The sequence below is a fragment of the Zalophus californianus genome, chromosome 4 (genome assembly GCF_009762305.2).
Source record: "Zalophus californianus isolate mZalCal1 chromosome 4, mZalCal1.pri.v2, whole genome shotgun sequence".
NCBI classification, from domain to species: domain Eukaryota; kingdom Metazoa; phylum Chordata; class Mammalia; order Carnivora; family Otariidae; genus Zalophus; species Zalophus californianus.
Genome location: NC_045598.1, coordinates 104,462,065 through 104,489,498, shown reverse-complemented (window position 1 = coordinate 104,489,498; position 27,434 = coordinate 104,462,065). Strand labels below are relative to the sequence as shown.

Genomic DNA, 27,434 nt, shown 5'->3' with positions numbered 1-27,434 from the left:
CTTGCATTGCAAATCAGTTTCGTTCTTAGTGCGGTTCTTCTGTGGGGTCAGCCGCCCCTAGTTCCCCTGCACTTCCCCCCACCCCCACTGAAGGACCACACCATTCCAACTGTCCAGCACTGGATCTTCGAGTCGGTGTCGGGAAAGGTGGGGAAATGAAGGGAAGACACATGGCAAACAAGATAGCCAGGCAGCTCGGTCTCATTAGAGGGTATGAGTGAGAAGCTGGTGTGTCTGGTGGGATCCCACAAATCCTACTCAGGGCCGGGACAGATGTCACTTCTGTGTGCGCAGTTGGCAGTGGCTTCCGTATCCCCAGGGTTAGAGCTGGACAGCTGAAATCTCACCCTCAGATTGAAAACCTGGAATGGGATGGAACAGAAAAAGGCTCCCCCGCACACTTGGCTTATGCACGTCCTTGGGAGCCGCAGAAGGTTCCCTGCCGTGTCTGAGGGGTGGTGTGTGTAAATGGCCAGACTATGCCTTTATTCCCCCCTCTCTTCATCTAGGTGAGAGCTTCTTAATACTGCTGTAGGGGTCACCTCCTCAAATCCGAGGCAACTGAGATGCCAGAGAAACAGCCACAGATAAGGAAGGAAAGGGGGGTAGGGGGAAGGTTGGGCAGCAGCAAGAGCAACGAGTTTGTGGTTTTTTTTTTTTTTTCCTTTTTTTGACTGAGGTAAATAAAAAAGCTTTATCCTGCAACACTTGGAGATAAGAGTCCGTGTACCCCACCCCCCAAGTTCCAGCCGCCATCCCCCTCGTTCACATCAGGCTCTTCCGGTACTGACTGTGCTGAGTGGCTGGTCTGAGGTGGGAGTCGGGGGTCTGCAGGTCCATCTGTCTATACAGGTCCCTCAGCTCCCTGACTTCCTGCAGCACCCTCTTTGCTTGGCTCCAATTCGACGACGCCTCTCCCAGCAGCCGCTCCGTCTCCAGCAGCCGCTGCTCTGACTCAGAATCAGGAGGGGACCCCGGGGGGTCCTTGGCCTTTCGCTTCCCATCTCCCAGTCCCTGAACCTCTGTCAGCAGCTCCTGAGTCTTCTCCAGTTTCCTGGCGACCAGGTCCTGGATCCGGGACAGCTGCCCCGGGTGGGGTGGAATGAGGCCTGGGGGGTCCCCGGCCCGCAGCTGGAGGGTGCAGGCCGGGGCAGCGTCCCGCTGAGACAGGATCTCCTCCAAGGAGGCACAGCGGCCTTTCTCTGCGGGGCTCAGCTTCTTGGGGGCCTGGGGCGTGTAGGTGGCCCCTTTGTCTGGCTTTTCCCAAGCCCGGGGCAGGCCGCTGGCTCGGTCTGAGGAGGGCTGGATGCGGTCTGAGTCTGCTCTCCGCCGGCTGCTGGCCAGATGGGCCACAGACTTATCCAGGTCCACGCGAAAGCTCTCGGCGCAAGAGGCTGGTTCCTCCGGAGAAGGGTCTTCCTCCTGGATCAGGTCCAAAGTCAGCATCCCGTCCGAGGTAGAAGTGGAAGCCTAGGGAAGGAGAGGGCGGGGGTGAAGGGGTGAACTGCCATCAGTAGGCTGTTCAGGAGTGACTGTCTGAAAGAGGCAAACTGGCCTTCTCCCTCCTCCATCCTGACTGAGCCCTTTGACTTTCTTACTGTTTCTTATTCCTTCGATAGTGATTGGAACTTTTCTCTGACTGTTCTGTGATTTAAAGTAACTTCTCCCGCTCATGTCCCATACTCTCCCTTTTACTATAAACCTCCTGAAGAGTGCCTTTTTTCCTCCGTCTTGGGGACTCTAAGCACCAAATGGGGTTTGACACACACAGGATGCTGGGCACAGCGCAACTGCTGTCCTCTTCCGTCTGTGTCCTCCGGACCCTGCACCTCACCAGCCTCTGCCCTTTAGAGCTCAGAGCCGTGCGCCTTAGAGTAAAACTTGTGCGATTTCCAGAACACTACCGTAATAAAAAACAATAGAGGTACTATTCAGCACCTCAGGTGTATCGATGTAGGTGCTGTTTCAGTCATTCATTCATTCCTCACAGCAGCCCTTCAAGGCGGGCATGGTGCCTGCCCCCTTTCCTGCTGAAGACGTGCAGCCTCAGGGAGGGAGTCAGGAGAGAGTAAACTGCAAAGCTAGGTTACAACCTGGTTCTGTCTGACTCCAAAGCCTGTGCTCTTTCTACTATACCCGACTGCCTCTCTCTCTCTAGAGACCGAGAGCTCGGACAGTGAGAGGAACCAGCACTTGGTGTGTTGTGGGGCGGGGGGGGGGGGTGGGGGGTGTCACGTTGATCCTTCCTCCTGGAAGTGACTGCAGGGCCTGATGCCACCGCTGCGCAGTTAACTTCTACTCCGTGGCACAGCACTCACCTCTTCTATGTTTGCTTTCCTTGTGGGTAGATCTCATTTTCCACCAAGAATGATACATTTATTGAGGGCAAGGACTTTTGAACTCATAGTAGGTGCTAAATAAGTATTTCTGATTTGGAGGAATCAGGCAGGGGGACAGGGTGAAGAGACTTCCTGAGCCTTTGACCTTGGTACCACAGATGCCTCTGGTGGGCTGAACACTCTCGTCTGAGACGGACCCACATGGAGTTGGTCCTTGAACAAGTTTTACTTTCTTACAATCTTACGTACCACGGCCATCAGGTGTCCCCGAGTTGGGGGGCGGCGGGAGTGCTGGATTTTTGCCCTGTCTCGAGTGGGGTGCGCCAGATAGCTGTCCTCCTCAACGGTGACCTGTAGAGATGCATTGTGAGTCATGGGCGCTCTTCAGAGAGTGTAACCAACCCAGCATCCCCCGAACATGCCCGGACTGGGAAATAAACCCACCCCATTGACTGGTTCTGAGAAAATCCAAGGGCAAGGCCTTTATTGCATGTGCGGGGGCTCCAAGGCTGGCCCCAGGCACCACGAAGCATGGAAAGAGGAGTTGGCGGAAAGACTCAGAAGGAGGGACAATGGGGTTTTCAGAGGGGGCTAAAGAAGCATAGCTCGGGGTGGGGGGGGAGCAGGTTAAGTGGGGTCCACCCCCAAAGCTCCCCCTTTACATGAGTCATGGGTACTGCCTCTGCCCTGGTGCTCCTCCCCTCCACATGAGCCCCCCTGACCTCATCCAAGATACGGTTCTTGGCTCGGGTGATAGCAGAGTTGAGGGCATTGATCCATGATTCCTTCTCTTCTGGACTCACGGCCAGGAAGATCAGGTTGGGAGCCTGTGAGGGGAAGATTCTTGGTTCAGCCAGCGTTTTAGGGTTGGTGCCTCACTAGGAAGGGTGAAGAAATAAGGAATTATCATCTCATTCTCTTAGACCCAGCTCCTAGAAGGAGAGAGATTCTGCTTCCAGAGTCATCCACAACCTAAGGAAACCAGCCTCTAGTCCTAGAAGATGCCACAGCTTAGGGGTTGTTTTAGAAATGACCAAGGAAGAGCTAGGAAGGGTAATGGATATTACCATGTCACTGGAGATAATTATAGGAGGTTTGACAGTTAATAAAGGACAGGTACTAAAATACAGATCTTTAGTGTTTGAGTAAACAGAAAGCGACAGGAACTTCCCTGAGTCCCCTCAGACAAGAGAAATTAGATTCAGAACTTATCAGGGTACGGGGAAAGTGATTTTCTTCCAAGAGATGTATGATGTATGTGTGCCTGTGTGTGTGTGAGAGAGAGAGAGAGAGAGAGAGAGAGAGAGAGCGAGCTGATCTCTGTGGTTGGATAGTTTAAAGGCTGGCTCGCCTGGAGGGAAGGCAATGGCCACAATAGTCTCAGGTTATATAACAAAAGCTGTCAGGAGGGCAAGTGTGGGGCCTCTGGGCCCAGAGTCGGGGGAGAACCTGAAGGGCAAGGGTGTTCTCCTCTGCCCCCGACATGCAAGCCGGCCTGGGTTCCAGGGGCCCAGGAGGCAGGAGAAACCTACCGTGTTGCCGGGCTGTTTGGAGTGGGCAAGAGTAAACTTGCTATGATTTTTCTTGCTCCTGCTCTTGGATTTCCGGAGCTCTTCACACTTCTCATAGTCACTCAGGTCAAACACCTCTTGAACATTTTTCTCATCTTTTACCTAGGGGAGGGTTCGAGGTGAGGTGCTGAGGAGAAGACAACTTCATGCCTTCCCCCAGACTGTTAATTTAGGCCGGTTCTGGGAAACAGGATGAGCCTAAGGAGAGGGGAGGGAGCACAGGGTAGGAGAGCTCTCTGACCCAAGGCCCACACAGGCCTGAGAGTGGGCATGGTCCTGGGGCAGCCCTCAAGCCCCGACTCCTCCTGTGGGTTTCCATGTAAACCCCTTATCCCCTTATCCACACTCTCTTCGGCTAAGCTCCTGTTTCCAGAGCCCCAGGATCTGTCTCTTCACTATGACCCCTGTTATGTCCTTCAAAAGACACGGCTTACGTGGTGGCTAATAGGTTAATCCTATCATCCTGCAGAAAGCAAGACCTGGGAGGCTGTTGATCATCCAGAGGGAGGAGATAAAAGCAGGGTCAGCATCACGGGATGTCTCCAGGCAAATGCTACCTCTGGTCTCCCCCATCTTATTAAATGTTTACACTGTTGCTTTATTTTAATTTTAATTGATTAATTTTTTAAAAAAGATTTTATTGGCTAGAGAGAGAGAGAGCACAAGCAGAGGGAGCGGCAGAGGGAGAGGGAGAAGCAGGCATGCAGGCCTCAATCCCAGGGCCCTGGGATCATGACCTGAGCCGAAGACAGACGCTTAACTGACTCCCTACACTGTCGCTTTTTTTTTTTTTTAAAGGTTTTATTATTATCATTATTTTTTAAAGATTTGTTTATTTGCAGAGAGAGACACAGCGAGAGAGGGAACACAAGCAGGGTGGGTGGGAGAGGGAGAGGCAGGCTTCCCGTGGAGCAGAGAGCCCGATGCGGGGCTTGATCCCAGGACCCTGGGATCATGACCTGAGCCAAAGGCAGACGCTTAACGACGGAGCCACGCAGGTGCTCCAGGTTTTATTATTTTTTTTAAGTAATCTCTACATCCAACACGGGGCTCGAACTCAGAACCCCAAGATCAAGAGTCGCACGCTCCACTGGCTGAGCCAGCCAGGGTTTCTTACCTGACTCCCTCCTCAAATATATATTATTCTAAAAAGAGTCATCGACCTCCTTCATTTCAGGAGCTTCAGCACCACAGAAACAGTAGTCCCCTGTGTTGAGTTTGTTCAGACAAGCTGAAAAATATACCTGTAGTTCTTACCCTACTCCTGCTCTCCGAGCTACTGAGACAACCCGGCCTAGCCCTTGCAGGCTCTGAGAGCCACTTAAATCAACCACCTCTCCCTAGACAAAGATGCGCTTACACTGTCCCTGGAGGACATTTCAGACTTGTATTCTGCTACTTCTTTCCATGGTTCCAATTTTGAGAGCCTAAGTGCCTTCCTGCCTGGAAGTTCTCCTTTGTGTCTAAACTGAGCCCTTCCTGCTCGTGGTGTCTCTCTTGCACCCTGGTTCTACCCTTCGCAGCGTTAGCCAGCATGTGGCCCTTCACCCTCTTGCTGAACGTCTCATCAGAGACCACAATTCTCTCTCCATCCTCTGACCCCAACCTCTGTGGAGTGCCACAAAGCAAATCCCAGTAATACTTCTGCCGAGGTCTCTTGAAAAATCTCTCCGTTGTTTCTCCTCTCCACTAAGGTGTTCCCCACAGGCCTGAGACTCTGAAGCTGTGGCTCACGGATTGTTCTGGCTTACAAGAGGAGAGGAGAGGGACTTAGTCACTGGCCCAGATGAGCAGCCTGTGATTAGAAAGCGCTTTGTCCCTCTACCATTTGAGCCTGGGATCGGAAGACCCTGGGAACGAGCTGCGTGTTTTCCTGGGATGAGAGAGGAAGAGCGCGAGTGCTTGTCTTGTCAAAACTAAACAAACAGATAAAAGTAGTCTCCTATCTCCCTTGGAAGACACCCACCCTCCCTGATTGGAACTGTTTCTCAAGCGTGAACTAGGAACTGTGTGCACGCAGGTGACTTCATCTATTCCCCTGGTTCTCAGCAGCCTTGAGGTGGGGGAGTGAGTCTCTCTTCCACTCCCCGGCCCACCTCTGGTCTTGCATCTGCCTGTCCTTCGGACTCACCGCTGGGGCCAGGGGGCTGACACAGAGGCGGAGGGCTCATCACACAGCCTCGCTGGGGTCAATGGCTGCTCATACATCTGCCTGTTTGTGTTGGCCTGGAGTGCCTCCCCCATGGCTTTCCCCTTCCAGGGCTCCCCGGCTTGAGGCTAGTAAGTGACCAGAGGCCCGGGAGGCTTGTGGATGGGAGCAGGGAAGGTGTTGGCAAGGGGTATCTGAGAACAATTCCCAGAAATGTGGGGCAGGGAGGGAGGATGATGCATCAGCCCTGCTGTCCTTCTTCCTCAGTCTTGAGACTATCAGCAGCCGCCAGGACTCAGAGAGGGAAGTGCTGGGTGTGTGTACGGAGCCAGGGGAGGAGAGTTACTTGTTCTGTTTTCCTTTCAGGAAGGGAAGGGAAGGGAGAAGGGAAGGAAAGGGAGGGGGGTATTCTGCCTCAGACACGCTGACAAGGAGCTCCAGGAAGGAGACAGTGACAGAGGTTAGGCCGAGGTAGGAGAAAGGACAAGACAAACGGATTCCAGTCCCACGGCAGATGGACAGCTCCGAGACCCTCGTCCCAAAGTCTCATTTATAATTACCCATCTTCCAAAGCTAGCCCTTCCTTTCCCCTGGGCCCACTGAAAGGGATTTTCCCTTGCCAAAAAAGATGCCCTGAACCCAATTTCCTCTACCAGGAGATCTCCCTAAGAGCTAGTTTCTCTTCCTATACATCAGCCCCATGATCATAAGGTGCCCTTTGAGAATGAGGAAAATGATTAATAACAACAAATACAGAAGGATTTCTTTGATGGAGGTGGTGGTGGGAGACCCCCTTTATGAGGAGAGGTAACAAAAAAAGACTGTTGAAAATTCGAGGGGAGAGGGTTAGGGATATTCTTGCATTAACACATAAATTACAAACATTATACTTTGTATTTTGAAAAAAAACCCTTGAATCTATTAGCTCTGGAGCTTGTGGGAAGTGGACAGAATAGAGCCCAGAGTCCTCTGTCAGCTTCACCCTTAGCCCAGGCCTGCCGTAGCATGGAAACGGGCTCCAAAGAAGAGGAGTAACAGTAGGCTTGTCCCCACTTCTCCTGCACCCTTCTCAGCAGGGGGCCCCATGACCAGTCAGATGCTCCTGACTCAGAGGACACCAAGCCTTGGAGGCTGAGGTCATTCGAGCCTTCCCCCTGTCTCTGTACTCCTTCATCCACAAACAGGGAGCAAGCATGCTCTTTCGCTCCCAGACTCTTTTCTTTGGACAAATACAAACAAGAAAAGATGTCTTGTTCCTTCTACCCTTTCCCTGTTCTCATGGTTCCCCTCTGACGTGTGGGAAGTTCTCCCTGATTGCTCACCAGAGTTTCCTGCCATTATGAAGTTCGGGGAAGACAGGAGATACCCTTTGACACTTGCTTATTATTACTATTTTTTAAACTGGAAAGCCAGCAAAATGTGGAAAAACCTTCTACAGGATTTGGGATTGGGTGGAGGTGGCCCTTAAGAAGAAATCCTGCTGTCAAAGTCTTCTCCCACTGCCCTCCATCACCAAGTTCCCAGCTTGGTGTAAACAGTCAGGTCGAAACACCCAAAAGAGGGATGGCTCGGGCCTGGGCACAGCTTAGCTCTCCCCTACTTGCCTAGGTACATGTTCTGTTCAAATGAAGACTTTCTCTAGGACTGCGCATGTGTCTGTTTCAATACCATATAAGGCTTTATTTACCTAAATATAGTCTACTGCAGAAAGCAGAAGAGGTTAGAACTCAGGGTGGACTTCCCAGTTAGGCTGGGGGGGGGGGCACAGGATTAGGGGAGGAAGGGCCACCCAACCAGGGGAGCACAGGACAGTGTCCTAGCCTAATGTGGACATTCTCAGAAGTAGGGGACTGGAATGACTTCCAACTCAGGGAAGGCAATGTCAGTTTCTCAGGTGTTACTGATCTCAAGAAATAGAGATAAAAGGGAGAAGAGTGTGGGTTCAGTGATCTGGGCTCAGGTTCTGAATGCCGACTGTGGTTTTCATTTTAACTACCCAGGGACGGACAGGGGTTCCTGACTCCATTTGTCTCCTTTCTGACACAACTGGGGGAAGTTATGAAGAGGGTGGAGAATGAGTTCCTTGCTGCTGCTGCTGCTGCTTCTTTTAATGGAGTGGGAAGCATACAGGTTAGGAACGTTGGCTTCAACAGAAATAACTGCCACTCATAGATACTCTGCCTGAGGTCATATGAGACTGACCCAGGGTTGTGTATGTGTTTTCTGTGACTGGGGCAGCTGCAGTTGTGATATGACCCGCATATGCCCCCCCTGCTAGAGACAGGACCAAGGAGGTTCGCTGGCTGGGGGCAGGGGCACGGGAAGGGGTGAAGAAGAAGCTGAGCAGAGTTTTTCAGCAGCCGTGGCAAAGAAAAAAAAAAAATCCTACCTCCAGTTAGCTGCCAGGATAGGGTAGGGGGCAGCAGGGGACACTTAGAACTTTTGGGACACCTTGGGGGGGGGGGTCATCGTCGTTGTCAGAAAGGTGTTTGTCAAGAAAAATCATTAAGTAAAATGCCACGCTCGACTTCGATTTCTAACTCGGGTCTTCTGGAGAAAGGGTGACCTTTCTCTGCAGATCTGACAGGGGTAGAGACCAACCGAATTGCTGAACTTGCTTTTGGAACAAAATGGGGTGGGGGTGAGGGAAGCGGGAGGCGGAGGTAGGTGAGTCCCCTGTGGAGGGACAAAACGGGGAATGTGAGGAAGCAGGGACAGCGGAGGCAGAGGGCACCTACCTCCTTCTCAGAGATGTACAGCTGGTCCCCCTTCAGCACCACATAACGGTTTTTCCAAATCTCCCTGAAAATCCCTTTCCCGCAGAATTTCCGGACCCAGCCGACCTTCTCCGGCGGTGCGGACGGCTGGTTGCCATCCTGAAGCCCCTGCCCCAGGGCAAGAGCAGAACCTTCCGGTTAGGTGGCTATCGCCTTCTCCTCGTCTCATTCCGGCCCTCACGACCCCCCTCGGCTCCCCTCTCGCCGGCTTTCCCGTGACCGCCCCCCACCCCCCCCAGAGGCTGGACTCAGGGCGCCCCGCGTTCGCTCCCCACTCCTCGGAAGGTTTTCACTCCGGGCAACTCTCTACCCCACCGCTGCCCTCCCGCTTCCCCCACATAAACAACTCCAAGTGCGAGAGGAAGGGGCCGGGGCCCGGCCTGGGCGGAGGGTGGCCTCCGGCTGGCCGCCAGGTCCCCCGCCCCCTCCCGCAGCCTCGGTCCCCGCCGCGCCGGGATTAACGGCATTTTATTTTATTTCTCATTGTCTCGGGGCCGCTGCAGCGCGCACGCAGGCGGCGGCCGGCCGCCCGGGGGAGGGGGCGCCGGGGGCCGGCGGAAAGTGAGCCAAGTCCAAGCCCCCGACCCAAGTCCGCACACAAAAGCCCCCCCCCTCGGCGGCGCCGGGGCCGCGGGGCCGGGGTCCTCGGAGCGGCCGGCGGCGGGCGCGGGCGCACTCACCCTCTTGGTGGAATTGTTCTTCTTCATCATTCCGGGTGGGCGCGGGCGCGGGCGCGGGGGGAAGGGGCCGGCTGGCGGAGCTGCCCCCGGCGCCGCCGCCGCCGCTCCTCCCTCCCTCTCCCGGACTCTCCCCTTCTTTGTAGCTCCGGTTACACTAAAGGCCGGCCTCCCTCGCACTCGCACACACACGCACGCCCGCTCCCCGCCCCTCGGCGCCCTCCATCCCGGCGCCCACGCGGCCCGGGCCCCCGCGCGCCCCCGCCGCCAGGTCCCCGGGCCGGCGCGCTGTGGGCGGCCCGGCCCGCGCCCCGCGGTTCCATCCGCCGGCCCGCTGACGTTGCGAGTTCAGAATAAAGGGCGAATCGCGGAGCCGGAGATGGTGCGCTCCCCCACCCCCCTCCTTTGTTTCTGACTCGCTGAGGGTGAAGAAGACAGACCTAAACCCAGCGGGAGAGCGGCTCCCGGGGCGGGGGACGGGGAGCGGGGCTGGTCCGAGGGACCCACGCTCGCACCTGCGGCCGGAGCCGGGGGTGGAGCCCGAGACAGCGACCCGCTGGACCTGCCCAGACAGCCCGCGGAGGCGGCTGGAACGGATAATGGAGAGAGGTCTAGGAAGACCGAGATAACCTAGATCGAGATCGTCTCCCTCCCAAACACAAAAACAAAAACAAGAGCGGGAGGTGGGAGGGCGCCCGCCTTACCGAGAACCGGCATCTGGAATTCACACTCCCTGGGTGGTAGAGATAGTGGCCTGGGTAGGTCAGGTGCTGGGGAAAAGTTTTATGTTCCCAGAGGACTGGGGTACTGGTTGGTGTGTAGGGGCACGCGGGGGGAGTGGAGTGCATAGTAATCCATATTGCTACCAGTTTACAAAGCCTCAGGCCTTCTTTGAGCCTCCTAAGTATGAAGTGGATATACGTATGAGCTCCATTGCACATAGAGAGAAGTGAGACTCAGGATGGCCGAGGGATATGCAGACACACACGCTAAGTACTGGCAGGAGTAGATTTCTCTGTCTCCAAAGCCATTGTCCAGAGTACCATGTGGCTTTAAATATAAGCTCCAGGTGAGGCTTAAACTTCCTATTACCTGGGTATCTCTTCCTGCTGCACTGACCTGGAAACATCCCATCCGAATCCAGTGGAGGGAAGGGCTCCATGCCCAGAGGATGCCCTGACTAGGGGAAACCTCTGCTCATGCCTCCCACACCAGATCTGCCTCAGAGCTTACAGACTTATATTAGTAACTTCATTTTTTTCCAGTACAGATTTAAGGTGGGGAGTCAGGAAACCCAGGTTTGGGTACTAGTTTCATCATCACGACTTTGTGGCCTTTGGTCAAGTCACTGAATTTCTTTCTTTTTTAAAAAAATTTTAATTTTAGATTTTATTTATTTATTTAAGAGAGATAGGAGCAGAGGGAGAGGGACAAGCAGACTCTGCACTGACCTCAGAGCCCCAGGCGGGTCTCCATCTTACAACCCTGAGATCGTGACCTGAGCAGAAACTAAAGAGTCGGGGGCTTAACCCACTGAGCCACTCAGGCGCCCCAAGTCACTGAATTTCGTTAGAACTCTGTTCCTCAACATATTAACTGGTGAGGGATGAGCTGCCAATTCCCTCAACAAGGAAAGTTAGTGGGATATAGGAGATGACCTGTCGAAGTCCTGTGAAAATCTGCAAGTATTGTCCTCTAGAGCTAATTATTGAACAATAATAAGCTAACAGACACATTGCCTGGCATATGGTAGACATGCAACGACCAAAAAATGAATACAAATCCCTGGCACACAAGAGCAGGGAAAAGGAAGAACTCTTTTTTTCTGGAGATGTCTCAAGATAAAAGAAAGTATTGACCAATTTTGTGGTTTCAGGAATGGGGTGGTCTTGGCTTTTTCTGGCATCTGTCAAATGAAGGAGGGGCTTTTCTCTTTTCCCAGCCACCCCCTTTCCTCCTCATCCAATAATATTCCTCTTAACCTCTTTCCATTTACCACAGTAATTAATGCCTCTATTTTAGACTGATACAGAAATTTATCATTTCAAAATGCTCTTAGATATAATTTCTTTAAATCTTTAGTGCCACCTTGTGAGGTATGTGGAATAAATATTATTCCCATTTGGAAAATGAGTAAACTGCATGGCAACTCAATCGACTTGGCCATGTTTACAAAGTTACTGGCTAACTGGATTAGAATCCAGGTGTTCTGACTCCAGTCTACTGTTTAGGCTTTGTGTACACACACACACACACACACACACACACACACACACACACACACACGCCCTCACCCACCTCTCCCCTTCCACCATCTCTATTTCTCACTCTCTGTTTAAAAAGTGCTTTAAAAAGAATGAGAAAATCCAGGGTATCTTCATAAGTAAGGAAGCCAAATGTCCCAGTGTACTGGTGAGGAAAAAGTAGCAGGCATGCTCTTTTGAGGGCTTGCTGGCCAGGCAGATGAGAGCAGTTTGGATTTACAGTTCAAACAGATTCTGGCTTATGGGAGACGAGAGATTCATTTGCCCCATCTTCCTTTCTCCTCCTTTCAAAAGTCAACAAATATCTGAGTGTCTGCTGTATGCAAGGTAGTGGGGTCCTTTGTGCTGGAGCTTTGTGGAACATCAGGCAGAGGGACTGCTAAAAAATCAAAACCCTCCAAAGTAATTTTCAGATTCCAGAACAGATGCATGTGGGCTGGAGAACCTTTCCTGCCTATTTGCTCCGTAAGATGTTACATAAATCTCTGGGTTTTTCTTTCACTAACCTGCACTGCTGCACTGTCTCATCTTACTGTCCTGCCCCTATCCCCCTCACCTTGCCTCCCGGGGTCCTGTTACTCACACCTCTTTCCCTGGGCCATCCTCCTCCCGGGCCTATTCCTCGGCTCACTTCTCTCTCACCAGGTGAGTATCATGGCACCTGAATTGGGATTTTGGATTTAGGACTATTTCCAAATTCCAATTCTTAAGTGAGAATTCTCAGAGTGGGAATTTACGGGTGCTTTTACACATTGTCATAGCACTGTCTCCTCAGTGAGCTTGACACCATCGTACACATGAACCACAAAGATGACTCAAGCCAATTTCTCTCTTTAGTGGAGAGAAGATACTGGGAGAACTCGTGATGGGGTTACCTCCCTAATAGCATCACCATAGGTAAGACACACCTGCCAGCAACTTTATTCTTCAACTGTTTTATAAGCCACTCCAAGTAAGGGAGGAAGGAAGGAGCTATCAGCGATAAGGATTGTGAGTTGCTGCTTGCAAGTTTACCATGCAAAAACTGCTGTCCAAACATTTGGTTAGCTAAAAACAGTGCCTCGGCTTTGTAGAATAAATGGGACATTTGACTAGAGCATTTCAATCTGTGGAAGAGAGGTCATTAAAAGCACATGAGACTTCAGGGAAAATGCTGTTTTTAAAGGGTAAAGATAAAGAGCCACTCATAATGTAATCAGTTCTGTAAATCTTAAATAAAAATGTAAGTCTTTGGGGCATCTGGATGGCTCAGTTGGTTAAGCATTGGACTCTTGACTTTGGCTCAGGTCATGATCTCAGGTCATGAAATAGTGCCCGAGTTGGGCTCTGCGCTGGCTGTGCAGCCTGTTTGGGATTCTCTCCTCCTCCCTCTGCCCCTCCCCGGCAACTCACACGCGTGCATGCACAGTTTCTCTCTCTCTAAAAAAAATACTTAAAAAATTATTTAAAAATGTATGTAAGTCTCTGATCCTTAATAAAGAAATGCCAACTTCTGGCATCAAACATCTTGAGGATAAGGCTCACTTTTTATTTTTTATTTATTTATTTTTAAAGATTTTATTTATTTGACAGAGAGAGACACAGCGAGAGAAGAACACAAGCAGGGGGAGTGGGAGAGGGAGAAGCAGGCTTCCCCCGAGCAGGGAGCCCGATCCCAGGACCTTGGGATCATGACCTGAGCTCAAGGCAGACGCTTAACGACTGAGCCACCCAGGCGCCCCAAGGCTCACTTTTTAGATTTCTTGGTAGTGTTAGTTGAGTAGGCACAATGGAAGCAGGCAAATAATAGGAGGAATGATATGAGAAGTCTCTGTTCCTTTTTTTAAAAAGATTTATTTTACAGAGAGCGAGTGAGGGAGCAGAGGGGGAGGCAGAGAATCTCAAGCAGACTCCCTGATGAGCAGAGAGCCCAAGGCAGGGCTCGATGCCTCCACCCTGAGATCATGACCTGAGCTGAAATCAAGAGTTGGTTGCTTAACCGACTGAGCCACCCAGGCGCCCCGAAAAGTCTCTGTTGTTATTATTCTTATTCCAAAGAGTTATCTTGCCAAGAGGAAGGGAAGCACGGGTAATCCTGCTTGGAGGGAGGTTTCTGTTTATTTGAAAAAACTATGTAACTCATAAAATGCTGCAATTAAAATAATGTGCCCCCAAGTGAAGGCAGTCTTTTTTATTACAAAAAAGGGAGTAATTTGTAAAAATGTACCTAAAAATGACCCACAAAAAAAAAAAGGAATTTAGGTCTTAGCTCTTAGCTAAAATATGGACACAGCCTTAGGGCTTCACATGAGTATGAGTTAAAGAAACAACGGAGAAAAGGGAGAGGGAATGGGGAAAAGGGAGCTGGATAGAATGACCTTTATTTTTTCCCTTATTTCTTCAGCTGCTGATTAGTGCAGTGGGAGGGTCGACAGGAATCTGATCTTTCTGTATAGTGATTTTGTATCCCCAGGTTGGAGACAGGAATCAATCTTATTGTCTATTATTAGCGTTTGCAATGTTCTAAGTGCTTTATATGTATTATCAAATTCTTATAATCCTGTGAGGACGGTACTTTATTACTCTCATTTTTTCAAAAGATTTATTTATTTTAGAGACAGAGTGGGCAAGCAGGGAGAGGGGCAGAGGGAGAGGGATGGAGAGAGAGAGGGAGAGAGAGAGAAGCCGACTCCCCACTGAGCACAGAGCCACATTCAGGGCTCAATCTCATGACCCTGAGATCGTGACCTAAGCTAAAATCGAGTTGGCTGCTTAACTGACTGAGCCACCCAGGTGCTCCTATTACTCTTATTTTACAGATGAGGACACTGAGCCACAAGGAGACTACATGGCATTCCCAAAGCCTGATAACTGTGGCGGATTGGAACTTAGGCTCTCTGAGGCTAGAGAATATTTTATGTTCAACATAAAAATAAGGTTAAAAAATATACAAAGGACTTACGGAGAACCAGGGCAGGATTGCGCTGTGGTGTTTTTGCTATGATTTGAGGATGCCAGAACTTCCTGGCATTAGTGACATCACCACTTTCCACCGCTTTCAAGACAATCGAAATTGACACCAGAATTTATCATTTGCCTTGACATACTTTAAATATCCTTTGGATAGAAGCAATGCCTTCTCTATGTTCGGTGTTAAGCCAGCTCATGCCTCGTCTCATGAATTCCCATAAATAGTTATTAACCCCAAAGAAATAAAAACTTGTATCTTTTCACAAAATGGATTTTTATTGTAGTCATCCATGGTTTCTCAGTGCCACAAAAGACAAGACAATGTAGGAACAATTTTGGGATGGTTCTTTACAGAAACATGATGGGTTTTCAAAAAACGAGGTGTGCAGGAATGTGGTTAATGAAAAGTAAAAGGGGTCAAGAGAAGAGAGGATGTGTAGTGTGTGCGTCAAATGATTACTTTTTAAACTCCTCTGAGCTCTGATAACCGTTTTCTCAAGTAAGATCCCAACAGAATTCATCAGAAACTGAAGTGATTGTGCTGTCAAATACAAGGAATACATCTGTTTATTTAATACAGAAACCATGAGAAAAGTGGGTTGGGATGGGCATAGACTTATTCTCAACTCATCACTGGGAGTCTTGGTGTCTGTGCCAACAGTTCAGGAATTAGCAGGCTACTTGGAGATGGGTTATAACGACAAGCACAAAACCCAGGGCTCTTCTCCAACACCTCTGGCCAGCAGGGAAGGCCTGCAGAGAGCCTAGAGGGGAAGTCGCGCCATTCTCTTCACCTCACCATCACCATTTCATCTTCTGCTTGCTGACCTCGATGGAACTTGAGAGCTCTCCCTGCTTCGGCTGTGCAGTCCAGAAGCCAGAACTTCCTCTAGGAAACTAAGCAGTAGATTTGAGGTTACTCAAAGGAAAAAAAAAAGCATCTCCAAAAACAGAGTATCTCGCCCATGACATGTAACTGGCTAAAGGATAGCATGATTAGTATGCAAGGAGTACTGGTCTGCTATCTGGGTGCAGAAGAGGGGCATCAGTTGAACACTCAAACATCCGGATTAGAAGGAGCACCCCTTAGTGCTCTTCCCCAGGGTTCTCACTAACCTGGAAGACCTGTTAAGACTGAGTTTCCAGTTTGAAATTTCTAGTTAGGAACCCAGTTTTTTTTTTTCAATTTTATCTATCTATCCATCTATCATCTATCTATCAAATCTATCTACCTAGAAGGGAGCATAAGTGGTGAGAGGAGTAGAAAGGGAGGTGGAGGGAGGGGGAAAAATCTCAAGCAGACTCCATGCTGAGTGTGGATTCTGATGCGGGGCTGGATCTCACAACCCTGAGATCACGACCTGAGCTGAAATCGAGTCCGACGCTTAACTGACTGAGTCCCCCAGGTGCCCCGGAACCCAGAATTTTTAAGAGCAAGGCTACCATATTAATTGAGAACCGTGTTACATCAGCACCTCTTATTTGACTCTTAAAATGGCCTCAGAACATGGATTGTGCCTCTAGTCTCCTTCGTAGCGAGGGGACTCTGCAAAGTGGCACCAGAGTTGATTTTCTAAAACACAGATGATATCCTATTGCACACTTTCACCTCATCAGCTTTAAAACCTTTCTTTTTAATACCCATCACCAGGCTAACCCATCCCCCCACCCTCCTCCCATCTAGAACCCTCAGTTTGTTTCTCAGAGTCCATAGTCCCCCTCCGATTTCCCCCCCTTCATTTTTCCCTTCCTACATGTACTGCATGGAGCACTGGGTGTTATACCCATGAATCATGAAACACTGCATCAAAAACTAATGATGTAATAATGTATGGTGATTAACATAATAAAATAAAATTAAAAAAACCTTTCTTTTGCTTACAGAACGATGTACAGATTAAAATTCAAGGCCCTTCATAATGTATCCCCATAATAATACTTGTATTTATTTTGTTCTGAGGACTGTTTTAAGCCACATGTGTATGTGTATATGTATGTGTGAAGTAGATGCTATTTTCTCATTTGAGAGATGACGAAACCAAGCTATAGAGGTGAAGTGACTTGCCAAGTTCACCAGAGCCAATAAGTGGCTGAGCTGGGATTCAAACCCAGGCCCTGGAACCTGTGCCCTTGGGCCCCACGCACAGCGCGGCTTGTCCGCCTGGCAGCGTCCAGCCATTTGCTATCCCCTAAACACCTCCTGAGCTTTCCCACCTGTATGCTGTGCTCTTCTGTCTTGTGTCTGAAACGACAGACAGCCCTTCTTTGTCTGATGAAATCCTTTTTATCCTTTAAGGCTGACGATTAAAAGTCACCTTTTCTGTGAAGCCTTCTCAAACTTCTTCAGGCTGCATGGATCCCGCCCATCGCTATAACCCTCACTCTTCTACTGCTATTTGGGCTCCGTGTTGTTATTCACCAGGTACCCTCTCTATTATTGCCACCACACTAGACGGTGAGCTGCTCAGGGCGGGTCTAGGCCTTCTTCAGCTTGGATCTGCAGGGCTTAGCACATAGGCTGATATCTAGTAGGGACCCAGTAACGGTGTACTGAATAAATGAGCTCATCAAGATAGCTACACATGGGGGTGCCTGGGTGGTGCAGTCGGTTAAGCGTCCAACTCTTGGTTTCGTCTCAGGTCATGATCTCGCGGTCATGGGACTGAGCCCTGAGCTGGGCTCTGCGCTCAGCTTGGAGTCTGCTTCAAATTCTCTCTCCCTCTCCTTCTTGCTCACTCTCTCTCTCTCCCTCTCAAATAAAATCTTAAAAAAAAAAAGACGAAATAGCTACATGTTGGCAAGAGAGCCTTTGCTATGATACAGGCGTCTGGGGGCAGTATGGTAAGCATGCTGCAGTCACTCTCAGGAGACAGATCTGTAGGGAGGGTTGGAGGGATGACCAGGTACCTTATCATTGCCATCGTTTTGTAGTTTTAGACCTGGCAGATTCTGGACTTGGAGGATTTAAATTCCAAACTCCTTTGCAAAAGAAAAAAAAATGATGAAGTAGAGGGAAAGGAGTAGAAGCTAAATTTATTTATTCCCCTACTGAAATCCAGGCACCTTTGTCTGGCCTGGGCTTTTGGCCAGTTGGACTGGAGACACTTGGAGGGCAGAAAACAAGTGTCAGGGAATGAGGCAGCATTGCTTTTTTGAAAGATAACACAAGAAGTCTTTGATTAGTGACTTAGAGTAAGAATGAAACAAATGTGCTGGGAAACCCTACAGGAATTTATCAGGTGATCTTTGCTTCACTTCAGACTCTGCAACCAGTGCAAAGGAAAGAAGTAACTTAACTGAAATTATACTTCAAGATCCTCCCCTGTGTATCAACAAGACCCCACATTCTTGACTGCAAAGAGAAAATACTATTTATATTTGCCAAGTCTAATTTTGTTTCCTAGGGCCATTGTGACTTTTAAAAAGGATCTATTTGAGGACTTTGATGAGTCACAGCAGAATGCTTTAAAAATTATGGGCGATGAACATATTGGTATCTATACCCCAAATTTAGACTATGTTTAAAAACAACAACAAAAGAATGACTTTTGTTTCCTAGCTTTTTTTTGCATATAGAGATTTATTTAAATTCAATTAGCCAACATATAGTACATCATTAGTTTTTGATATAGTGTTCACTGATTCATTAGTTGCATATAACAATCAGTGCTCATCACATCGCGTGCCCTCCTTAATGCCCATCACCCAGTTACCCCATCCTCCCATCCACCTCCCTTCCACAACCCTCAGTTTGTTTCCCAGAGTCAAGAGTCTCTCATGGTTTGTCTCCCTCTCTGATTTCTTCCCATTCGGTTTTCCCTCCCTTCCCCTATGATCCTCGAATCTAGCTTTGTTTTAAATCAATTTCACTTTAGAAGCAAATTCAAAAATTCCCTTCTCCTGTGATATCATAATCTAATTCAATTCAGCTCAGTTCAATTTAACAGGTGTTTTACTAAGCATTCATTATCAAGTAGGCACTGAGCTAGGTGTACAAAGGAACACTTGTTATGATTCCTACCTTTAAGGGACTCTTAGAGATGGATACACAATCACAACTCAATGTGAGACAACACATAAACAAAGATGGTACCAGGAGCTACCGGAGGGGATTAATGCTACTGCTTGTCTTGGTTTGTGCTGTCATCATTCACAACTTTATGGAGAGAAGCCAGGTGGGCAGAGAAAAAGCCCTGATTTTATTTTATTTTATTAATTTATTTACTTAGAGGTGGGGAGAGGCAGAGGGAAAGGGAGAGAATCTTAAGCGGGTGCCCAACATGGAGCCTGATGTGGGGCTTGATCTCACAACCCTGGAGTCATGACCTGAGCCAAAATCGAGTCCACCGCTGCACCAACTGAGCCACCCAGGTGCCCCAAGAGACCTAATTTTAAAAAGTCAACCCCAAGGGTCGCCTGGGGGGCTCAGTCGGTGAAGCGTCTGACTCATGATTTTGGCTCAGGTCATGATCTCATGGGTCATGAGACTGATCCTGGTCTGGCTCCGTGCTCAGTGGGGGAGTCTGTTTGAGATTCTCTCCCCCTCTCTCCCAACTTGCGCCCATATGCGCACACACTCTCTCAAATATATAAATAAATGTTAAAAAAAAAGAGTCAACTTCAAAAACTCTTGTATCATGCATTGGAAAAAGAGTTTGTTCACTTTTCAGTCTTTGGTAAGGAACTGGAAACTAACACTCAAAGGATTTTAGATTGTAATTACTTAAGCAATTGAGTTGAACAACTGTGCTTCTAAACAAAGCTGTATAAGACTATCTCTATCTATCTATCTAACACTTATATCTCCCTTTTTTTCACTCTATTCCACAGATAGAAATTATGAGTTTCTTCATAATAAAAAACCAAAGACACCAAAGGAAGCTAGAATCGAATGTGAAGTGGTAAATGAAACAAAATGAATGGCATTTATAGGAAGCAGGAGCCTAGAAAAAGACTTCCTGGAAAATAATGAGGAAAAAAAAACCCCAAATATTTGCGTTAATGGAGTAATAATCTTCTAATTACAGCCAAACACTTAGCTGGAGATGCTGCAACACAGGAGTGGGTGAGAGAGAAGGATATGATGGAGCGTTTAACAGCCCAGAGCACTGACAAGCCCTCTCCACTGTCCGCTGCTTACAGCTGTCGGCGCTGCTATCATGTCCCCTACCTCTCTGCTTCTGCACACACTATTCCCTCCGTCTGCAAGGCTGCCCCATCCCTCCCGTACTTTATCTGAACTGTGCATCTGTTACAACTCAACTCTCGCGTTATCAATCCTCTAGGAATTCATTTGTCTCTGTGTCTTTTTCCATGTAAGCCTATAAGCTTTTTGAGGACACAAGTAATACATGAACACATTCTTTTGGCAAAAGTTTTGAATAGTACGCATAGAGCTCAAGGCTCCCGGACCTTTCTTCTCCCCATTGCTCTTTCCAGAGGTAACAATTTGATTAACAAATATTTATTAACTGCCTACTATGTGCCAGGCACTGCTCTAGAAGCTGTAAATATAGCAATAAGTAAAAAAAAAAAATTCTTCCCTCATGGGATTTATATTCCAATGGGAGAAAGGGAAGGTAAATGAAATTAATAAGTGAAAAGTAATAATAACATAACAGTAATAATAATGGTGAGCTCATATCACTGTACGCGAGGTTCTCATGAGATAAAAACTATCCCACGTTACAAAGAAATGGAGGCTCAGAGAAGCCAAGGTCTTACATCTTCAAAGTGACAGAGTCGGGATACAAACCCAGGCATCTGCCTTCAGAGTTTGTTCTCCTAAGCACGATGCAGCATTGCCTCTCTACAGTATGTGAGATGAACAAAGTGCTTTGGAGGAAAATACAGCAGGTTTGAAAAAGAGTTGGAGGTGGTGCTGGTGGTGTGAGATTTTAAATCCTGTGGTCAAGGAAGGCCTCACTGAGAAACTGACATCTGAGCCAAGACCTGAATGAGGCAAGGGAAGGTATCTGGGGGAAGGGCAAGTGCAAAGGGACCAAGGCCGGGTGTGTTCGGGGAACAGAGAGGAGGCTACTGTGGCTGGAGTGAAGTAATTAAGGTATTGGGTAGTGAGATATAAGACTGGAGATGTTAAGGAAGGGGATGGAGGGGAGTAGGAAGATGAGATCACGTGAGGCCTGGTAGCTTATTGTAAGGATTTTGATTTTTACTCTGAGTAAGATGGGTAACCCTGGAGGCTTTTGTGCAGAGATGAGACTTGCCTGAGTGACCTGGGCATGTCGCTATCACTAGACATATCACTAGAGTGACCCAGAGAACAGACTGTAGGGTTAAGGGTTAAGGGTGAGGCAATTGTAACAATCCAGGTGGGAAATGGTGGTGTCATGGATTAGGACAGCAGTAGTGAGAGGTGTCAGATTCTGGACATATTTTGAAGGAAAGGATCGTAAGATTTACTGATGAATCAGGATGCAGGGGAGTCAAGAAAACACCAAGTTTTTGGCCTAAGTAACTAGAAGGATGGATATGCAATTAACTGAGATGGAAAGTCTGAGGGAGGATCGTGTTTAGAAAGGTGTATCAGAAGCTTGGTCTTGATCGTGTTAAATATGGATAATTAGACATTCAAATAGAAGTGTCAAGTAGACAGCTGAATATACAAATCTGGAGTTTGGGGGGGAAGTGCAGACTAGAAACAGTGGTTCTTAATGGGAAGGGGTGTGAGAGAGGAGATGTGATTTTATCCCCACGGGACAGCCGGCAATGTCTGGAAACAGTTTTGGTTGTCGTAACTGGTGGAATGCCACTGGCTTCCACTGTGTAGAAGCCAGGGATGTTGCTGAACATCCTACAATGCACAGGACAGTTCACCGCAACAAAGAATTATCTGGTCCCAAACACTAATAGTGCTGAGGCTGAAAAACTCTGGATGAGAGATATAAATTTAGGAGTCAGTAGCAGACAGATTTTAAAGCCATGAGCCTGGATGAGATTGCCAAGGAAGTGGGTATAGAGAGAGAAGAAGAGAGGTGGTCTAAGGACAGAGTTCCAGGGATTCCCAAAATAGGAGAAATGAACAAAAGTGACAGAGAAGGAATGGCCAGTGAGGTAGGAAGAACAGGAGATTATAGTTTCTGGAAGCTAAGAGATGAAGGTGTTTCCAAGGGAAGAGACTGAACAACTGCATCAAATGTTGCTGACAGGTCAAGTAAAATGAGTGCTAAAAGCTGACTCTGGGGTTAGCCATGTGGAGGTCCCTGGGGACCATAGCAAGAACAATTCCAGAGAGTGATGGGGTGAAAGCCTGAACAGATTGAGGCTTAAAAGAGTCTGTGGGTTCAAGAGAATATGTAAGGAGAGGAATCAGAGACAATGATTAGAAACAGTTCTTCAAGAATTTTTGCCACAAAAGAGAACAGAGAAATGATATGGAACCTGGAAAGAGATAAGAGGCTAATACAGGGTTTTTAAAGGCAGGGTTAAAGTCAGTATGTTTCTATGCTTCTATGAATGATCCACTAGCATGAGAAAAACTGATTGAGGAGAGAGGAGTCAATTTGGAGTGATATCCTGGAGGAGGTGAGGGATGAGACCTGGTGCCTACCTGGGGGTGAGCTAGGCTAAGAACACTGGTCCCAGGGGATGGGGGGTGGTGGCAGTGAGAGCATGGGGAGTTCTCTTCTAATGGCTTCTCTTACCAGTTAATGTACATCTTGACTAATATCTTTTTGATCTGTGTATCTGCAGTAAAAAATAGATGCTGAATTTAGAGTTTGCTGAGTGAATATCTTAATCAGATACGTATTTCTATTTTATTTATTTGAGAGAGAGCGAGAGAGCACGAGTGAGAGAGCACAAGCAGAGGGAGTGGCAGGCAGAGGGAGAGGGAGAGGCAGGGTCCCCACCGAGCAGGGAGCCCGAGGTGGGACACGATCTTGGGACTTCAGGATCATGACCTGAGCCAGACAGATGCTTAATTGACTGAGCCACCCAGGCACCCCCAGATTCATATTTTTTAAAAAAGTTAAGACCTCATCTTAAATGTCACCTGTCATGCTAAACATTTTCTAAATATCCAACAGCAATTTTATCAGGAGCAAAGAAAACCATTGGCATTCAAGCACCGATGTCTGACAAAGGTAGGAATCTTATATACAGCTCTTCACTGGATATATGATTTACCCATAAAGAACTTCTCATTATTTCTCAAATGTGCTGTTCCTCTTTTTTTTTTTTTCTTTTTTAAGTTCCTGTCCTTAACTATGCTGTTTCCTTATCCCTGACTGCTCTTCCTATGGAAATCCAACTTATTCTTTAAGGTCTAGCTCAAATGGTATCTCCTCTGTGAAGTATTTCCTGATTACTTTGCTTGAATTAGTTACTTCTATTTAGGACACATTTTACTTAAGTTACATGCATTAACACTTCTCAAAATAAAAAAAAATTTATTTAAATTCAATTAATTAACATAGAATGTATTAGTTTCAGAGGTAGAGGTCAGTGATTCATCAGTCTCATATAATACCCAGTGCTCATTACATCACATGCCCTCCTTAATGTCCATCACTCACTTACCCCATCCCCCCATCCCTGCCCCTCCAGCAACCCTCAGTTTGTTTCCTATGATTAAGAGTCTCTTATGGTTTCTCTCCCTCTCTGATTTCATCTTGTTTTATTCTTCCCTCTCTTCCCCTATGATACTCTGTTTTATCTCTTAAATTCCATATATGAGTGAGATCATATAATTGTCTTTCTCTGATTGACTTATTTCGCTTAGCGTAATACCCTCTAGTTCCATCCACGTCGTTGCAAATGGCAAGATTTCATTTTTTGATGGCTGCATAATATTCCATTGTATATATAGACCACATCTTCTTTATCCATTCATCTGTTGATGGACATTTGGGCTCTTTCCACAGTCTGACTATTGTGGATGTTCCTGCTATAAATATTGGGGTGCGGGTGCCCCTTTGGATCACTACATTTTTATCTTTAAGGTAAATACCCAGTAACACTTCACAAATTTTTGTACCTGAAAACCCCTAACAACAGAAAAGAATGAACTTATTATTATTATTTTTTAAGTAGGTTCCATGCCCAATGTGGGGCTTGAACTCACGACCCTGAGATCAAAAGCCACATGCTCTACCAACTAAGCCAGCCAGGCACCCCTGAATTTATTAGTCTCAAGGGTATAGTCCAAATTGGTTTACCACCTTACATCTTTCTTTGAAGTCTGGTATTTTGTTTTTTAAAACTCCATAAAAATTTTGTTATTTTTCATAAAAGGACCTTTTAAATTTTGATATAAGCATATTTTAAGGTACTAATCAGTTATTTAATTCTACCTCTGAACATCTCCCCAAAGTATAAGAAAATGGACTCTCCAAGAGATGTGTCATGTTTATTTTGTGCTTTTTTGTGTCCCTGGGACTAATTATATCCTGATTTGAGAAATACAAAAATTTTTTGATCCCCCTCCACTGGACCATATGATCATCAAAGATAAGGACATATTATTTTCTTTGAATTTTAGACGCTGACTTGAATAATACCGTGTATAAAGCAGCTACTCAAGAAATATTTTCCCTTGTGCTCCCAAACAATATAATCATAACCTCCGTCAATATCGTGGCTCACATTTCCTCTTGCTGCTCTTTGATAAAAGCAATAACAGTAAACAAGACAAGACTAAACTAAACAAAAAGCCAACAACTTAACGGTAGATGGACAGGTGAATGGAGAAGTAAACTGTGGTATGTTCACACAATAAAATGTTACATAGCACTGAAAAAGGAGTGAACAAAGGTTATATGGTACAATATAGATGAATCTTAGAAGCAATGTTGAGTGAAAAAAATATGAAACCATTTTTTATAAAGCTCAAAAATAAGCAAAGCTAAATAATGCATTGTTTAGAAATATATAGATAAGCAATAAAAATCTCCCACCAAAGCAAGGAACTAAACACAAGATGTAGCATAGTGCTTACCTGTTGTAGGGAGGTAAGGGATATAATTGGAGAGGAATACAAACAGATCCATGTTATTGGCAATTTTCTAGTTCTTGGGTTATGTGAAGGATTCAAGGGTGTTCATTATATTATTATACCTTCTAACTTGTATGTTACATATATTTATTTATAAATATAAAAATATGTTAAAATACAATAAAGGGGAAAAAAAGCTGAATGGGTTTCTTTACTGTGGAGTTTCTCAGAATCTTCAACACGCTAATGTGAATTCTGACTTTCCAAGAGAAGGATGCAGTGTTTTCTAAACTTAGTTGGCTATAGAACCCTTTTTTAAGGCACTACCTATCAACACCCAACAAATATACCAAACACATTTTCTATAGGACAGACCTTAGGAAACACTGAATTAAGACATAAAATATTTCCTTGATTATAAACCAGTTCCACTGAGGATACTTTGTCCTATGACACTTCCTTACAAACAATGTACTGCCTACTAAAAAATGTAGCTACTCCTTCCCATTTCCCACCTTAGTACTGGACACCTGACTTATAAAAACAAAACAAAACAAAACAAAAAGCCAAGCAAAAGAAAACAAACAAAAAGGAGCCCTTGGCTTTATTTCTTCTCCCACTGAGAAGAAACAGGACAAAAAAGCAAGCAATGGGATTCTGCATGTATCCAGCACTGTGCATGTATCATTCACTGGAGTGCATGTGAGGAGGAAGGGTTACCCTCTTAGTCCACAGGGCACAAGATGGACTCCTCAGGGACAGAACCGCCTGTAATAACACTTACATGGAGGTCTGAAAGGAGATTATCATCTGAAAACAAAAAGAGCTAGAGATGTATTTTCTCACCACTGGGAACATTCAAGACCACATCAATCTGTCAGAGCCACCACAACTATGGGAGAAGGGTGACCCCCATAAAAAATGCAAGAAACAAAGCCCCCAAATAACCTACCTGTAGCAAGCATAGTTGCTAAAGACTCTGCAGACCTATTAATTACAGAGGTGCTGACTCTGGCAGCCCTCAAAGGGGACATCTGAAGTGAGCACAAATGGAACTTGAGCTACTAAAAATTTTTGTCCTCATAGACCACAAGGGTCATCTGGCAACAGGGCTACCTTCATAGTAAATTTCATCACTGCCCCAGTATATTCCTACTTGGGATAATAATATAATTCTGCTCTCGAATTATATTAAAGTGAAGGTTTTCAAAACAAATGATTTGGAAGTACAGGAGATGACAGAGGTGGTGATGATGAATAATATCCAAAGTCCCTTTTACTTTGTGTCCCCCAAATACAATAGTAACAGTATCAGCGGCAGCAAGTAACAGAGTGCTTACACTGTGCCAGATTCTCCTCCAAGCATTTTATATATATTCTATTATCCAGTCGTCACAAAAATGATATGAAAGAGCTATTATGACCTCCCTTTTACAGCTGAGAAACTGAGGTGCAAAAAGGTTAAATAGTTTGCATAGTCATACAAGTGGACACATGGCAAAAGTGGGATTTAACAAAGGTAGTCTGGCGCTGGGGCCCATGCTCGTAACTGCTATGCACACTGCCTTTCGAAAGACCAAGGGGTATTATGTCATGTGCAATAGTGAAAGTTTGACTTCTTTGCCGATAGAGCAACAATGTCCACAATAGCCAAAAGAGCCCAGCCAGCTGTCCTTCGACAGATGAATGGATAAAGAAGATGTGGTATATATGCACAATGGAATATTCCTCAGCGACCAAAAAAAAAAAAATGAAATCTTGCCATGTACAACGATATGGATGGAACTAGAGGGTATTATGCTAAGTGAAGTCAGTCAGAGAAGGACAATTATCATATGATCTCACTCATTATGTCGAAGTTAAGAAACAAGACAGAGGATCATAGGGGAAGGAAGGGAAGAATAAAATCAGAGAGGGGGAGAAACTATAAGAGACTTAACTGCAGGAAACAAACTGGGCTGCTGGAGGGGAGGTGGGTGGGGGAATGGGGTAACTGGGTGATGGGCATTAAGGACGGCACGGAATGTAATGAGCACCGGGTGTTATATGCAACTGATGAATCACTAACCTCTACCTCTGAAACTAATAATAATGTTAATTAAGTTTAAATTAAAAAAAAGATATATTTAAAAAAAAAGACCAAAGGGTACCCAAAGGTGATTTGTAAATCACAGGTCCTATTCAGCCCAGAGGCTCTAATGATAATCCCAGTGAAAGAACAGGTGTCTTGACGGATGCATCATTCGCGGTTGGGGAAGGCAATACAGCTTTGGTGGAGGAATGACAACTCGGGGTTGTGCTGAGGATAACCAACTACCCTTAGCACTTAATAATCCCAATGACATCAGGTCGATGACTTTTAAAAATCTGTAGAACATTTTAGTATTTATCATAAAAACATAGAAATGTAGATAAAACAGGAAGGAAACAAGTCACTTTTGTGTCACTCCACAGAGTTAGAAATGTTGAACTTTTCCTTCCATTTTCAACCTTTTATTGTTTCATCCAACAAAGCCCGAAACAAATAAGCAAGTATGTATTGGGTCTTACATACCATACAAAAAAGCACGCCCTACAAACTTGTAAGAGACAAGAACATTTTCCTAAAACGCAACATTCTGGCTACAAGAAACAAACTATTTAACCAAGTTTATGCAAAGGAGAAAGGTGTACCGGATGGCACGGGGCTGGGTGTGAGATGGAGCGACCTGGGAAGGGGATGAGTGCTGCTCTGGGACCAGACGGTATCTACC

General features: G+C 46.7%; 2 protein-coding genes and 1 non-coding gene across 4 annotated transcripts in view; all 3 read right to left on the bottom strand.

Annotated features, from left to right (window-relative positions):
• Nucleotides 1-183: 183 nt before the first annotated feature.
• Nucleotides 184-9,808, bottom strand: PLEKHO1 (pleckstrin homology domain containing O1). Of its 2 annotated transcripts, XM_027573812.1 has the most exons (6): nt 9,517-9,808; nt 8,798-8,944; nt 3,872-4,012; nt 3,062-3,166; nt 2,589-2,690; nt 184-1,470 (listed from the first exon to the last, which is right to left on the bottom strand). In XM_027573812.1, the coding sequence occupies exons 1-6, from the start codon at nt 9,544-9,546 to the stop codon at nt 766-768; spliced, it is 1,230 nt and encodes a 409-aa protein (XP_027429613.1). In that variant the 5' UTR covers nt 9,547-9,808; the 3' UTR covers nt 184-765. The 2 variants fall into 2 exon arrangements, with proteins under 2 accessions (XP_027429613.1, XP_027429623.1); XM_027573822.1 differs by lacking the exons at nt 8,798-8,944; nt 9,517-9,808 and having other exon boundaries at nt 3,062-3,217; nt 3,872-4,010.
• A 5,173-nt stretch (nt 9,809-14,981) lies between these two features.
• The window catches only part of VPS45 (vacuolar protein sorting 45 homolog), a 66,437-nt gene continuing 53,984 nt past the window's right edge, over nt 14,982-27,434 (bottom strand). The window contains 1 exon segment of the mRNA XM_027609715.2: nt 14,982-15,623. Coding sequence (XP_027465516.2) covers nt 15,536-15,623 — 88 coding nt within the window. The 3' untranslated portion in view covers nt 14,982-15,535.
• Nucleotides 23,787-23,859, bottom strand: TRNAK-UUU. Its single transcript has one exon. It is a non-coding gene; the product is annotated as a tRNA-Lys (tRNA).